Raw genomic sequence first — 16,307 nt, forward strand, 5'->3', positions numbered from 1 at the left:
TACTATTAAACTTAAATGGCCCATTGAAACAAACAGTTCAAAGACTCTTCTTCCACCACTGATTAAGACTGGGGTGACAGGTATTAGGGATAATATTCATTTAGCCTTCTGAGCTTTCTGGGCAGACTTGGTGACCTTGCCAGCTCCAGCAGCCTTCTGGTCCACTGCCTTGATGACACCCACAGCAACTGTCTGTCTCATATCACAAACAGCGAAGTGACCCAGAGGAGGATAGTCTGAGAAGCTCTCAATACACACGAGGTTGCCAGGAACCATATCAATGATGGCAGCATCAACGGACTTCAAGAATTTAGAGCCATCTTCCAACTTCTTACCAGAATGGTGATCAATCTTTTCCTTCAGTACAGCAAACTTGCATGCAGTGTGAGCCATGTGGCAATCTAGTTCTGGGGTATAGCCAGCAATGATTTGGCCTGGATGGTTCAGGATAATCACCTGAGCAGTGATGCCGGCTGCTTTCCTTGGTGGGCCATTTTTGCTGTCACCAGCAATGTTGCCACAACGAACATCCTTCACAGACACATTCTTGATATTGAAGCCCATGTTGTTCCCAGGAATAAAGCTTTATTTCATTTCACTCGAAGCTTTATTTTATTTCACTCAAAGCTTCCTGGTGCATTTCAACAGACTTTATTTCAGTTGTAACATCGACTGCAGCAAAGGTGACCACCGTACCGGGTTTGAGAACACTAGTCTTCACTTGACCACCAGGTACAGTACCAATACCATCAATTTTGTGGACATCCTGGAGAGGCAGGCGCAAGGGCTTGTCATTTGGACCAGATGGTGGTAGGATGCCATCTTTACAGGTGACTTTCCATCCCTTGAACCAAGGCACGTTAGCAGTTGGCTCCAGCATGTTGTCATCATTCCAACCAGAAATTGGCACAAATGCTACTGTGTTGGGGTTGTAGCCAATTTTCTTAATGTAAGTGCTGACTTCCTTAACGATTTCTTCATATCTCTTCTGGCTGCAGGGTGGCTCAGTGGAATCCATTTTGTTAACACCAACAATTAGTTGTTTCACATCCAGTGTGTAAGCCAGAAGGGCATGCTCACTGATCTGCCCATTCTTGGAGATACTAGCTTCAAATTCACCAACACCAGCAGCAACAATCAAGACAGCACAGTCAACCTGAGATGTCCCTGTAATCACGTTCTTAATGGATACAGTAGTCATTACAGATGTTAGCAGATCAAAACCTGGCAAATTACATGAGGCCAGTTATTAACTTTAACACACCTTCCTGTGTTCAGAGCCCCTAAATAACCGTCTTCCTTCAGTTAAATAAAAATTTCTTGACACCAGAGGAATTATAGCTTTGGGTTAGAATGCATTGATGAGTGTAACTCTAAATCAGATTTTTGTGAAGCGTTCCTACTCTGTGAAGAGAATAATTAATTGATTTTCAGCTTGCAATTAAGAAAAGGAACATTATATAGTCTTGATGCTGATTATATCCTGTCAAGAGCAGTCATTTTCATGATGGGCACATATAGAACATTGTGACCTCTAAGGAGAGTAGTAACTGCTCCAGTGATTAATTGGTATACGTACATTTGATATAGCCACATTCTTACATTTGCAGTTCTTTTGGGTTGTTCCTTGTCATGCTAGAGGACTGACAGGTTTTTGTTATTTTAGGGGCATGTTCTTTTTTATAAAGTCATATGATGTTTACATAATCCCTATTCTGCCACAATCTAAAGCTTTTATTATTCTTCCTTGTTTTAAAGTGAAAGCAAGTTTATCAAGAAAGTAAAGGAATAAAGGAATGACTACTCCATAGGCAGAGCAGCCTAAAGCTTTCATTATTCTTTACAGTTTTGTCTCATTGAATGGAATGGCAGATATGCTGTGTATTCAGTTTGGTATTTTGTTTCATTTTTTTTTAATTTTTATTTTTTTGTTTCCAAGATGGTTCTCAGTTTTTAAATGTAAATAAAATCCAAGAATTCCTTTTTTTTGAGGTCCTTCTCTACATTAGTGGGAAATGTGTAAAAGCCTTTGTGCCATATGGATTCATGTTCCTTCAAAGAAGGGGCAGTGAAGCTCAATAATTTAGTTTTCTGTTTAGTTAGGAAGCCTCTTGATTTTACAGACAGGTGGAGTATATTTGGGTCATGTTAGCATTGACGGAGTTCTATTTGGGAATGAACAAAGGAATGAAGCTAAAAAAGGGTGGAGAAAACTTGGTGAGAAAATGTTTCTAATGTAAATAGAGAATAGACCAGGAACTAACTGATAGGTGGGAAGTAGGCAGTATAGAGTGTACTGATAAAGGCATATCCATAGAGTTCTTGAATGAATTATCCCTTTTAATTGTCTTCATTTTAGTGGTAAGATTAATCAGATTAATAATGAACAGGAACAAAGGACATACAAATATTAGCTGTGAATAAAAAGAAAAAAACACTGAAGGCAAAATGTAGAAATGTTATTCCATTTGAGGTGGCATTAAAAACCTTAATAAAACATTTGTATACATGTTGTATTAAAGTAATATTCGTTTAGTATTCTTGTAAATGTTACTTTAATTAAAAAATTATAAAGTGTCCATTTACATGTCCTTGGTAAATGTTCTTACTATTCCTGTTCTGTTTGCTTGATTCTAGCTTACCATAGCACATTTTTGAAACGTGTTGAGAATAAATTATTTATATTTTTGTATATACACTTTTTTAGGTAAAAGTTTATTTTTAAGTTATTTTTTAAAATTTTTGTGGTTACATAGTAGATGTATGTATTTATGGGGTACATGAGATATTTTTATATAGGCATGCAATGTGAAATAACCACATCATGGAGAGTGGGGTATCCATCCACTCAAGCATTTATTCTTTGAGTTATAAACAATTTCATTACACTCTAAGTTATTTTAAAAAGTACAGTTAAGTTCTTATTGACTCTAGTCACCCTATTGTACTATCAAATAGTAGGTCTTATTCATTCCCTCTATTTTTTTTGTACCCATTAACCATCCCCACCTTCCGTCCAGCCCCTCACTATTCTTCGAAGCCTCTGGTAACCATCCTTCTACTTTCTGTGTCTATTAGTTCAATTGTTTTGATTTTAAGATCCCACAAATAAGTGAGAACATGTGATGTGTGTCTTCCTGTGCCTGGATTATTTCACTTAGCATAATGATCTCCAGTTCCATGCATGTTGTTGCAAATGACTGGGTCTCACTCTTTTTTATGGCTAATAGTACTCCGTTGTGTGTATGTACCACATTTTCTTTTTTTTAATGTTTATTTTAGGTTCAGGAATACCTGTGAAGGTTTGTTACATAGGTAAACTCATGTGACTGGGATTTGTTATACAGATTATCTCGTCACCCAGGAATTAAGCCCAGTACCCAATAATAATCTTTTCTTCTTCTCTTTCTCCTCCCACCTCCCTACTCAAGTATATCCCAATGTCTGCTGTTTACTTTTTTGTGTTCATAAGTTCTCATCATTTAGCTCCCACTTATAAGTGAGAATATGTGGTATTTGGTTTTCTGTTCTTGCATTGGTTTGCTGAGGATAATAGCCTCCAGCCTCCCACAAAAGACACAATCTCATTCTTTTTTATGGCTGCATAAAATTCCGTGGTGTGTTATGTATCACTTTTTTTTAATCCATTTCTGTCATTGATGGGCATTTATGTTGATTCTATGTCTTTGCTATTGTGAATAGCGCTGCAATGAACAGACACGTGCATGTGTCTTTATAATAAAACAGATTATATTCCTTCGGTTATATACCCAGTACTGGGATTGCTGGGTCAAATGGTAGTTCTGCTTTTTGCTCTTTGAGGAATCACCAAACTGTTTTACACAATGGTTGAACTAATTTACACTCTGCCCAACAGTGTATAAGTGTTCCCTTTTCTCCTCAACCTCACCAGCATGTTATTTATTTATGTATTTTTTGCTTTCTAGTAATAGCCATTTTGACTGGTGTGAGATGGTATCTCATTGTGGTTTTGATTTGGTTTCTCTAATGATCAGTGATACTGAGCTTTTTTCATATGCTTGTTGGCCACATGTCTGTCTTCTTTTGAAAAGCGTCTGTTCAGGTCCTTTGCTCAATTTTTAATGGGGTGGTTTGTTTTTTTCTTGTAAATTTGCTTAAGTTCCTTATAGATATTTGATATTACCTTTATCAAATGCATAGTTTTTGAATATTTTCTCCCATTCTGTAGGTTTTCTGTTTACGCTGTTGATAGTTTCTTTTGCTGTGCAGAATCTCTTAAATTTAATTAGATTCCACTTGTCAATTTTTGCTTTTGTTGCGATTGCCTTTGGTGTCTTTGACATGAAATCTTTGCCTGTTCCTATGTCCAGGATGGTATTGACTAGGTTGTCTTCCAGGATTTTAATAGTTTTGGGTTTTACATTTAAGTCTTTAATCCATCCTGAGTTGAGTTTAGTATATGGTGTAAGGAAGGGGTCCAGCTTCAGTCTTCTGCATATGTCTAGCCAGTTATCCCATCACCATTTATTGAATAGGGAGTCTTTTGCTTATTGCTTGTCTTTGTTAGGTTTGTCAAAGATCAGGTGGTTGTAGGTGTGCGGCCTTATTTCTGGGTTCTGTATTCTGTTCCATTGGTCTGTGTGTCTGTTCTTGTACCAGTACCATGCTGTTTTGGTTACTGTAGTCCTGTAGTATAGTATGAAGTTGGGTAATGTGATGCCTCCGGCTTTGTTCTTTTTGCTTAGGAACGCCTTGGCTATTCGGGCTCTTTTTTGGTTCTGTATGAATTTTAAAATAGTTTTTTTTTCTAGTTTTGTGAAGAATGTCATTGGTAGTTTGATAGGAATAGCATTGAATCTGTAAATTGCTTTGGGCATTGTAGCCATTTTAATGATATTGATTATTTTGACCCATAAGCATGGGATGTTTTTCCATTTGTATCTTTTCTGATTTTTTTTGAGCAGTGTTTTGTAATTCTCTTTGTAGAGATCTTTCACCTCCCTGGTTCATTGTATTCGTAGGTATTTTATTCTTTTTGGGGCAATTGTGTACCACATTTTCTTTATCCATTCATCCGTTGATGGAACTTAGGTTGCTTCCAAATCTTAGCTATCGTAAACAGTGCTGCAATGAACAAGGGAGTGCAGGTATCTCTTTGATATACTGATTTCCTTTCTTTTGTGTATATACTCTGCAGTGGTATTGCGGGATCATATGGTAGCTCAAATTTTAGTTTTTTGAGGACCCTCCAAATTGTTCTCCATAGTTATTGCACTATGGCGGAATTTACATTTCCGCCAACAATGTACAAAGGTCCCCTTTTCTCTACATCCTCACCAGTGTTTATTATTGCCTGTCCTTTGGATATAAGTGATTTAAATTGGGGTGAGAGGGTATCTCATTGCAGTTTTGATTTGCATTTCTCTGATGACAAATGATGTTGGGCACCTTTTCATATGCCTGTTTGCCATTTGTATGTCTTCTTTTGAGAAATGTCTTCTCAAATCTTTTTCTCATTTTTTTTTGATTGGATTATTAGATTTTTTTCATATATAGTTGTTTGAGCTCCTTATATATTCTGGTTATTAATACCTTGTTACATGAGTAGTTTGCAAATATTTTCTTCTATTTTGTGGGTTATCTCTTCACTTTGTTAAATGTATCCTTTGCTGTGCAGAAGCTTTTTAACTGGATGTGATCCCATTTGTCCATTTTTGCTTTGGTTGCCTATACTTGTGGGGTATTGCTCAAGAAATCTTTGCCCAGACCAATATCCTGGAGATCTTTACCAAAGTTTTCTTGTAGCAGTTTCACAGTTCGAGGTCTTATGTTTAAGTCTTTAATCCATTTTGATTTGATTTTTGCATATGGTGAGACATAGGGATCTAGTTTCATTCCTCTGTATATACATTTCCACCTTTCCCAGCTCTCTTTATTGAAGAGATCGTCTTTTCCCCAGGGTGTATTTTTGGCACCTTTGTTGAAAATGAGTTTACTGTAGGTTTGTGGATTTGTTTCTGGGTTCTCTATTCTGTTCCATTGGTGTATATGTCTGTTTTTATGCCATTAACATGCTGTTTTGGTTCCTTATAGCTCTGTAGTATAATTTGAAGTAAAATAATAAAACTCTTCTAGTTTTGCTTTTTTGGTTAGGATAGGTTTGGTTATTCAGGGTCTTTTGTGGTTCTATATAAGTTTTAGAATTTTTTCTTTTTCAGATTGTTCACTGTTGGCATATAGAAATGCTACTGGTATTTGTACGTTGATTTTGTATTCTGTAACTTTATTTAATTTATCAGTTCTAACAACTTTCTTGTGGAGTCTTTATGTTTTTCCAAATATAAGATCATATCATCTGCAAACAAGGATAATTTGACTTCTCCCTTTTTAATTTGGCTGCCCTTTATATTTTTCTCTTGTCTGATTGCTCTAGCTAGGCCTCCAGTAATATGTTGAATAACAGTGATGACAGTGGGCATCACTGTCGTGTTCCAGATCTTAAAAGAAAGGCTTTCAGTTTTTCCCCATTTAGTGTGATACTAGCTGTGGGTCTGTCATATATGGCTTTTATTATGTTGAGATATATTCCTTCTATCCCCAGTTTTTTGAGGCTTTTTACCATGAAGGGATGTTGGACTCACCAAATGCTTTTCTAGCATTATTTGAAATGATTACATAGTTTTTATTCTTTATTCTGTTGATATGATGTGTCAAAATGATTGATTTGTATATGCTGAACCAGCCTTGCATCCCAGCGATAAATCCCATTTGGCCATGTTGATCTTTCTAATGTATTCCTGAATTTGTTTTGATAGTATTTTGCTGAGGATTTTTGCATCAAATTCATAGGAGATATTGGATTGCAGTTTTCATTTTTTGATGTGTTTTTGTCTGGTTTTGGTATCAGGTTAATACTGGCCTCATAAATTCAGTTTGGAAGTATTTCCTCCTCTTCTATTTTTCGTAATAGTTTGAGTAGTATTGGGTTTCGTTCTTTTTAAAATGTTTGGTAGAATTTATCAGTGAAGCCTTCATGTCCCAGGCTTTTCTTTACTGGGGGAATTTTTATTACTGCTTCAATGTCATTACTTGTTATTGAACTGTTCAGGTTTTGGATTTCTTTCTGTTTCAATCTTGGTATGTATGTATCTAGGAATTTCTTCATTTCTTTTAGATTTTCCAATTTATTGCCATATAGTTGCTCATAGTAGCCACTAATGATCCTTTGGATTTCTGCAGTATCCATTGTAATGTCTCCTTTTTTCATTTCTAATTGTATTTATTGGGATTTTCTCTTTTTTTTCTTAGTTAGTCTGGCTAAAGGTTTGTCAATTTTGTTTAACAAATCAATTTTTTTGTTTTATAGATCTTTCGTTTTCTATAATTTCAATTTTATTTCTTTCCTAATTTTCATTATTTATTTTCTTCTACTAATTTTGAGTTTGATTTGCTCTTGCTTTTTAAGTTCTTTTAGGTGTAATATTAGATAGTTTATTTGAAGTTTTTCTTCTTTTTTGATGTACGCACTTACAGCTATAAACTTCCCTCTTATTATTGCTTTTGCTGAATCCCATAGTTTTGGTATTTTGTGGTTCTATTATCATTTGTTTCAGTACAATTTTAGTTTGCTTCTTAATTTCTTTATTGACCCACTGGTCATTCAGGAGTATATTGCTTAATTTCCATGTCTTTGTATAGTTTCCAAAATTCTTCTTGATATTAATTTCTAGTTTTATTCCATTGTAATCAGAGAAGATGTTTGATATTATTTCAAGTTTTTTGAATGTTTTAAGACATGTTTTGTGATTTAACATATGGTCTGTCCTTGAGAATGATCCATGTGCTGAGGAAAATAATGTGTATCCTGCAGCTCTTGGATGAAATATTCTACAATTGTCTATTAGATCCATTTGGTCTATAGTGCAGATGAAGTCTGATGTTTCATTTCGGATTTTCTGTCTGGAAGATCTGTCCAATGTTGAAAGTAAGGTGTTGAAATCTCCAGCTATTATTGAATTTGGGTTTATCTCTCTCTAGCTCTAATCATATTTTCTTTATATGGCTGGATGCTCCATTATTGGGTGCATAGTTATTTACAATTGTTATATCCTCTTGCTGAATTGACCCCTTTATCATTATATAGTGACCTTCCTTGTCTCTTTTTATAGATTTTGTCTTGAGATTTATTTTGTCTGATATAAATATAGTGACTCCCTTGCTTCTTTGATTTCCATTGGCATGGAATATTTTTTCCTATCCCTTTAGTTTCAGTCTTCGTGTGTATTTATAGGTGAAGTGTGTTTCTTGTGGGCAACGGATCAATGGGTCTTGTTTTTTCATCCATTCAAACACTCTTTGTGTTTTGATCAGAGAGTTTAGTCTATTTACATTCAGTATTCTTGATAAGGACTTATGCCATTTTGTTATTTGTTTTCTTGTCTTTTTTTTCCTTCCTTTCTTTGTCTAGTAAGGTGACTTTCTCGGTGATACAATTCAGTTTTTTGCTTTTTATTTTTTGTGTCTCTTTTGCATGTCTTTTGGTTTGAGTTTACCATGAGCTTTGCAAATACTATCTTATAACCCATTATTTTAAGCTGAAAAAACTATGCTTTGCATAAAAAAAGACAACTAATAAAAACACTATGCCATAACTTTGTCCCCTTGCTTTTTAACCTTTTGTTTTTTCTATTTATATTTTATTGTACTATGTCTTGAAATGTTGTCGTTATTTTTTTTCATTGGTTTGTTGTTTAGTCTTTTTACTTATGATAAGAGTAGTTTACACACCACATTTACAGTGTTACAATATTCTGTGTTTTTTTGTGTGCTTATTATTACCAGTGCATTTTGTACCTTCCAAACCCTTACTTATTGCTCTTTAATGTCCTTTTCTTTCTGATTGAAGTATTCCCTTTAGCATTGCTTGTAAGATAGGTCTGAAGTTGATAAAATCCCTCAGCTTTTGTTTGTCTGGGAAAGTCTTAAATTCTCCTTTGTGTTTGAAGGATATTTTTACTGGATATACTATTCTATGGTAAAAGTATTTTTCCTTCAACCCTTTAAATATGTTCTGCCACTCTCTCCCGGCCTGTAAGATTTCCACTGAATAGTCTGCTGCCTGACATATTGCAGCTCCATTTTACGTCATTTTTTACCTCTTACTGCTTTTAGGATCCTTTCTTTTTCCTTTGGGAGTTTGATTATTAAATGCATTGAGATAGTCTTCTTTGTGTTACATCTGCTTGGTGTTCTATAACATTCTTGTACTTGGATATTGATATCTTTCTCTAGGTTTGAGACATTCTCCATTATCTTTTTGAATAAACTTTCTACCCTTATCTCTACCCCTATCTTCTCTTTAAGGCCAGTAGCTCTTAGACTTGCCCTTTTAATGCTGTTTTCTAGATCCAGTAGGTATGCTTCATTGTTTCGTATTCTCTTTTTTTGTCTCCTCTGTGTATTTTCAAATAGCCTGTCTTCAAGCTCACTAAGTCTTTCTTCTGCTTGATCAATTGCATTTTCAGCTCAAAATTTGTGCTTGATTATTTTCGATTGTTTTAATTTCTTTGTTAAATTTATCTGATAGAATTCTGAATTCCTTCTTTGCATTATCTTGAATTTCTTTGAGTTTCCTCAACAAGGCTATTTTGAATTCTCTATCTTAATGGTCACATACCTGTTTCTCCACAATTGGTCCGTGGTGCCTTATTTAGTTCATTTGGTGAAGTCATGTTTTCCTGGATGATGTTGATGCTAATAGATGTTCTTTGATGTGTGGGTATTGAAGAGTTAGGTATTTGTTGTAGTCTTCACTGGGCTTATTTGTCCATCCCAAGAAGGATGGCTTTCCAGGCACTTGAAAAGACTTGGGTGTTGTGATCTAAGCTGTGTCTGCTTCAAGGGCACCCCAAGTCTAGTACTGCTGTGGTTCTTGCAGGCTCATAGAGGTACTGCCTTGATGGTCTTGGACAAGATCTGGGAGAATTTTATGGATTACCAGGCACAGACTCTTGTTCTTTTCTCTTACTTTTTCTCAAACGAAAAGCATCTCTCTCTCTCTGTCTGTTCTAGCCACCTAAAGCTGGGGGTGGAGTGACACAAGCACCTCTGTTGCCACTACCGCTATGACTGCACTGGGTCAGATCTGAAGTCATCACAGCACTGGTTCTTACCCAATTTCAGCTGTAACAACTCCCTGGCTATTGTCTATGTTCGCTTAAGGCCCTGGGGTTCTACATTCAACGGGTGACAAAGCCAGCATGACCTGTGTTCTTCCCTTCAGGGCGGCAAGGTCCTCTTGGCCTAGTGTGGGCCCAGAGGTGCTGTCAGGGATTCAGGTACTACAGTCAAAGACCTTAGAAGTCTACCTGGTGTTCTATTGTATTGTGGCTGAGCTGGCCCTCAAATCACAAGACTTAGTCTTTCCCATTCTTTTTGCCCCTTTGCCAATGCAAAGGAGCCTCACTCCATAGCTGCTGCCACCCTAAGCCACAAGGAGGACTGCCAGACTACTGTTGATGTTCTCTTAAGTCCCAAGGACTCTTTAGTCAGCTTGTCATTGTTAATCTAAAATATCTGAGACAGGTCTCAGTCAATTTAGAAAGTTTATTTTGCCAAGGTTAAGCACGTGCCTGTGACACAGCTTTAGGAGGTCCTGATGACATGTGCCCAAGGTGATCAGGGCAGAGCTTGGTTTTCTACATTTTAGGGAGACATGAGACCTCAATCAATATATTTAAGAGGTACATTGGTTCAGTGCAGAAAGGCAGGACAACTTGAAGTAGGGAGGGGGCTTCCAGATCATAGCTAGGTAAGAGACAAAGAGTTGCATTCTCTTGAATTTCTGATTAGCCTGTTCAAAGGAGGCAATCAGATATGCATCTATCTAAGTGAGCAGAGAGATGACTATGAATAGAATGGGAGGCTGGTTGGCCCTATGCAGCTCCCAACTTGACTTTTCCTTTTAGTTTAATGATTTTGGTGCCCCAAGATTTATTTTCTTTTCACACGGTGAATGGTGCCCTATCCTGCTGTAGCTGAGCTGGTATTCTAAATGCAAGACAAGGTCCTTTCCACTCTTCCCTCTCCTCTCCTCAAGTGGGAGGAAAGGGGTGTGTCTCGGAACCAGGAGCCATGCAGCCTGGGGTTATGGGAGGGGTGATGCCAGCACTCCTTTGGCTGTCCCAGCTGGTCTCTCAGTATGTCATGCCTTCCCCCGCAACCACCCCCCGTCCATATCTCTGGGCCTAGTTCAGCACTAGGACTTGCCTAAGTGTTGCAGTCTTTATGGCCTAGATTGCCTTTCAAGGTTACTTAGAGACTGAGAGCACTTTGGCCCTCAGTGGCGAGGTTTGCTGATGCTCCAGTTTGGACAGCTGGGATTGGGGATTCCCCTCTTACTAGGGCTGGTTTAAATGCGTCCTCCATGGGCAGCTGTAAGACGAGTTTGGTCTGGGATTTTTCTGCTCTAACATGACAGCACCGAGTTCAGTGCCTCACAATTGCTGTGTTCTCCCTCTCCCAGCACCCAGAGATGCTCTCTGACCCACATGCTGCTATTGCTGCTGGAGGGTTGGGGAAGGGTAGCATTAGCAATTCAGGACTTTTTTCTATCTCTTCGGTGTCTCTTTCAGCGATATGAAGTTAAAATTAGATACTATGAGTGCTCACTTGATGTTTGGTTCTTATGAAGGTTTTTTTTCTGTGTAGATAGTTGTTAACTTGTGGCGCTTTCTATTCGGCTATGTTGCTTTGCCTTGAGAATGAGTTTTTTTTAAAAAGGATTAAAATTTGCCTTTGGGTACACGTGTGAAGTTTTTATTGTATTCAGTACTAACTAAGTTCGCATTTCAGGGAGTAATTTGAACAACTGCATTCGAGGTTATTTAATGAACATTACAATTTGAATTCAAGAACACTAGCATGGCATTTTTGTCACTTTTGCAATTAAGTAAAGTTTAAGTATTTACTAAAACCCTTTTGTCTAAAACTATATCTGAAAGTTTAAATTACTATCAAGGTTTATAGTTTATACAGTGCTTTCACATATACTGGCTCATAAATCTGATCCTTAGAAGTGTCTGTTTTTATAATTTTGTGGTGAAATTTCTAAATTTTTATAAATAAATGGCTGATTACAACAAGGCATGTTTGGAGATCACTTAATCTCATTTAGACTTTTTTTTACTCAATGTTAAATCAGCATCATCCATTGTGATAATGAAGCCGACAATGCTTCTAGGAAGTAATAGTATCTCATGGTCTGCGGCAGTTCCCAGGCTGCAAGGTGTATTCACACACTATCTGAGGTTATTCTCACAACAATCCTATGAGGCAGATCACCCCATCTGAAATGTAAGTGAGAAAATGGAAATGTAGGCAAGTAAAATGAATTACCTGAGGCCTCACAGTCTATTACAGGCAGAGCCAATTCTTGAATCTAAGTCTTCTGTTGTGCTTCCTCTGGTACGTTATCCTCTCTATGCTGTCTCTTGAATGATGGGCTTGAGCAAACAAGTTTAATTACGTGGTGGATTGTTCTATATAGTCAGGGAATTATGGAAAATCTAGTGGTGGGAATTAGGGATAAACAAAGTAGAAGAAGAGAGAAGCACTACACAGGAATTTCACTGTAATTTCTTTAAGGTGCATGCCCTGATAGGAAATACTGCCTTTTAATGATGGTGTCTTCAGAAATACACTAACAAAGATCCTTTGAATGGAGACTCAATTCCACATGCATTTACAGAAAGGTTTTGGGAATCAACAAAAACTTAATAGTTTGAAAGAAAAAGTAAAAGGACATAATTCAAGAAAGTGTTTAGAGACAACAGCATAATATTGAAGTATAAAATTTAAGTATAAAACTGAGATCCAGTTACTAAGAAAATATGAATTATCCTTTGTGTCCAAAATACTATGCTAGGATCTGTGGATGCTTTCAGAAAGATTTAAATCTTATTGTAGAGAAAACACATACACGTATAAAAAAGATTACCATTCATTCATTTACTCATCAAATAGTTATTGGGTGTACTCTGCGTCAGGCACTCTTCTAGGTGCTTGGGATACATCTGTTAAAAAGAAACAGGCAAAGACCTCTTCCCTTGAAAAAGAGATTATATTCTAGTGTGTGGTATTGTGGATGTGGAAGACAATAAATAATATGCATACCAAAGTAGGAAATTATATTACATGTTAGAAGTGGTAAGTGCTATGGAAAAATAGAGCAAGTAGAGCAAAGTAGAGGTATGGGAGGATTGGAGTCAGTTGCAGTTTTAAATAGGATGGGCATTGTAGGCTTCATTAAGTATGTGAGATTTGTTCACAGTCTTGAAAGGGAGGGTAGTTAGGCAAGTAGAATCTGGGGAAAGTGTGTCAGACTGAGAGAACCGTTGGACCAGAAGCCAGGAGCATACCTGGAAGGTTTGAGGAATGTTAAGAAGCCTGCAAGAGTGAATGAGGGGAGAGTGTTCATAATGGAGTAGGAAACAGATCATAATGGTAATGTTGGGGAGTTGGCCACATGGATCCTTTTAGACCATTTTGAAGACTTTGGTTTTTTCCTGAATGAAATGGATTATTGCAGTGTTTTAAGCAGGAGTATAGGAGGATCTGACTTAGATTTTGAAAGGATCGCTCTGGCTAGGTTGAGAATAGGCTCATATAAGGCAAAGGTAGAAGCAGGATGCTATTGCAGTGAACCATGAGAGAGATGGCAATGGCTTAGACCATAGTGTTAGAGTAGAGGTGATAACAGTTGGGCAGAGCCTGGATAGGTTTTGAAGGTAGAACCAACAGCACTTCATGATGGATTAGATGCTGGGTGTGAGAGAAAGAAAAGAGTCATGAGCAACTCCAGGAATTTGACATATGCAACTGGGAGGCTGAAGTTTCCTTCATTTGGGGGAGGGGAAGCTGGAGGTAGAGTAGGTCAGGGGGCAGAGTTCAAGAATACAGTTTTTTTTTTTTTTTTTTTTTTTGAGACAGGGTCTTGCTCTGTCATCCAGGCTGGAGTGCAGTGGCATGATCATCGCTAACTGTAGCCTTGAATTCCTGAGCTCAAGCGATCATCCTGCCTCAGCCTCCTGAGTAGCTGGGACTACAGGCAAACATCACCATGGCCAGGTAATTTAAATAATTTATTTTTTAGAGACCTGAGTCTCACTGTGTTGCCCAGGCTGTTCTTGAACTTCTGGCCTCAAGCGATCCTCCTGCCTTCACCTCCCAAAGTGGTGGGATCACAGGTGTTAGCCACCATGCCCAGACTATTTTTAAAAATCTCCCTATGTAGATTGTAATGTTCTTGATCTCAGATACTATGGTTGATGATCTTTGTATTTTCCATAGTACAGAGCCTTTTGCCCATAGTTGATGTTCAGCAAACATTTGTAGAATAAATATTGAACTAAGAAACTTCTGTGATGAGGTGTGAAGATAAATGTAGTCTTTATGGATCCAGTATGCAAACTATTAGATATAAATTACAAGCATGTTTGAAAAGCTTTCTTCAATTCTTTTCTTTTTATTTTTAGAGACAGGGTCTTGCTGTGTTGCCCAGGCTGGAGTGCAGTGGCATGATCGATCATAGCTCCTTGCAGCCTTGAACTCCTGGGCTCAAGTTATACTCCTGCCTCAGCCCCCTGAGCAGCTAGGACTACAGGTACATGCCACCATCCCCAGTTAATTATTTTTAATTTTTTTTGTGTAGAGAAAGAGGTCTTGCTATGTTGCCCAAGCTGGCCTTGAACTCCTGGGCTCAAGTGATTCTCCCACCTCAGCCTCCAAAAGCACTGGGATTACAGGTGTAAACCACCATGCCCAGTGTCTTTTACCTCTTTAAGTAGAGATGTAGAGTAGGCATTAGATATACAAGTTCAGTGTTTGGGATAGATGTCTGGACAAGAGATATATGCTTAGGAGAGGAATGACTGTAAATAGAAAAGAGTAGAGTTTCAAGGACTGAGTCCTGGGTCACACTGGCCTAAAGAGATCAGAGAGAAGAGGAGGAATCAGCAAAGAGCCTGACAAAGAACATCCAGTCAGATGAGAGGAAAACTAAGAGAGAATTATGTTCTGAAAGCTAATCAAAAACAACATATCCACAATGAGGGAATAATCAGCTGTGTCAAATGCTGTTAATAAGTCACATGAGAATTGGCAATTGGATGTGGCAATGAAAGTCATTGGTAATCTTGATGAGAAAAGTTTTGATAGAGAAGTGGGAATGAAAAGTTTGAGTGGCATGTGTTTAAGAAAGAATAAGAGGAGAGGAAGTGGAGTATCAACAACTCTTTCCAGGGATTTGCTGCAAAGATAGCAAATAACTTAGGGTTGGCAGGAAGTAGCGTGAAAACAGTGGATGTGAGGGGAGGGGGTCATGAGGTTATTTTTTTATGATGATGTAAGGCGTAATAGCATATGCTATTAGGAATAATCAAGTAAAAATGAAATTAATGTTGTGTGAAAGAAGAGTATTGCTGAAGTGATATTCCTGAATAGGAAAGAGTGGATGGGATCTGATGTACAAGTAGAAGTATCTTCCTTTAGACAGAAGCAAGATTAGTGCATCTACATTAACAGGTGGGAAGGCAGAGTATGTAGATGAAGATTCTAGTTGATACAGTATTGGGTCGCCATGGAAGTCCTCTTCTAATTGTTTCAATTTTCTCAATGAAGTGGGCAACAAGATCATCATTTCAAAATGAGGATTGGAAAGGAGGTATTGCTGTGAAATAGCTATCTGGGTAAGTATTAGAGTAAACTATTAAAAGAAGTTTAATATGACTGCCAGGCAACATTAAGTGCCCATTAAGGTTGTGGTCATAAATTCAAAATGGTCAATGTGATTGTGTGTTTTAATTTCACCACGTAAAGCTGTGTCAGTACTGGTGCAAAGTAGGCAAATAATAGTATTTAATTAGAATTGTGGTTTTGCTAAGCAGTATGAGTATAACAAAGCAAGAGTGGCAGAAGAGTTGAGGGTTTATGCAAAAGGTGATGTAGTGAATGAGAATACATTTTAAATCATTTAGGTAGAAAGAAGATATCAAGGAGGTGAGAGGCAGTGATGGTATTTTCAATGAATTGGAATTCCAAGAAGGGGCCAAAGGATTGTTGGAGTCGGAGTACTAGAAGGAATGAATAAAAGAGATATTGGTGGTCAGAGAGTAGGATACACCAAATTAAGAATATGGAAGAGTTGCAGTTATTGGTAATTACAAAGGTTAGGATATGGGCTTGAGTGGCTGAAGCGCAGAGGACAAGACCTTTGGAGGAGAGGAGGTCAAGAAACTGAAAGGCTAGAGTGTTGGGATTATCCTCCA

At 37.5% G+C, this 16,307-nt stretch overlaps 2 protein-coding genes across 2 annotated transcripts in view; one reads left to right on the top strand and one right to left on the bottom strand.

The window, feature by feature from the left end:
* DACH2 (dachshund family transcription factor 2) overlaps window positions 1-16,307 on the top strand; it is a 672,782-nt gene that overhangs the window by 11,719 nt on the left and 644,756 nt on the right. The gene's annotated exons all lie outside the window — the stretch shown is intronic.
* On the bottom strand, window positions 54-1,167 carry LOC129023831 (elongation factor 1-alpha 1-like). Its single transcript, XM_054470662.2, has 2 exons — window positions 616-1,167; window positions 54-581 (listed from the first exon to the last, which is right to left on the bottom strand). Exons 1-2 carry the CDS (start codon window positions 1,016-1,018, stop codon window positions 97-99), a joined length of 888 nt encoding a protein of 295 aa, XP_054326637.1. The 5' UTR covers window positions 1,019-1,167; the 3' UTR covers window positions 54-96.

The sequence above is a fragment of the Pongo pygmaeus genome, chromosome X (genome assembly GCF_028885625.2).
Source record: "Pongo pygmaeus isolate AG05252 chromosome X, NHGRI_mPonPyg2-v2.0_pri, whole genome shotgun sequence".
Classification (NCBI taxonomy): domain Eukaryota; kingdom Metazoa; phylum Chordata; class Mammalia; order Primates; family Hominidae; genus Pongo; species Pongo pygmaeus.

Coding starts and splice junctions, on each gene's coding strand:
- LOC129023831 (XM_054470662.2), bottom strand. CDS start 1,018: ATGGATTCCACTGAGCCACCCTGCAGCCAGAAGAGATATGAAGAAATC. Junction 582..615: donor CCAGGAAGCTTTGAGTGAAA/TAAAATAAAGCT, acceptor TGAAATAAAGCT/TTATTCCTGGGAACAACATG.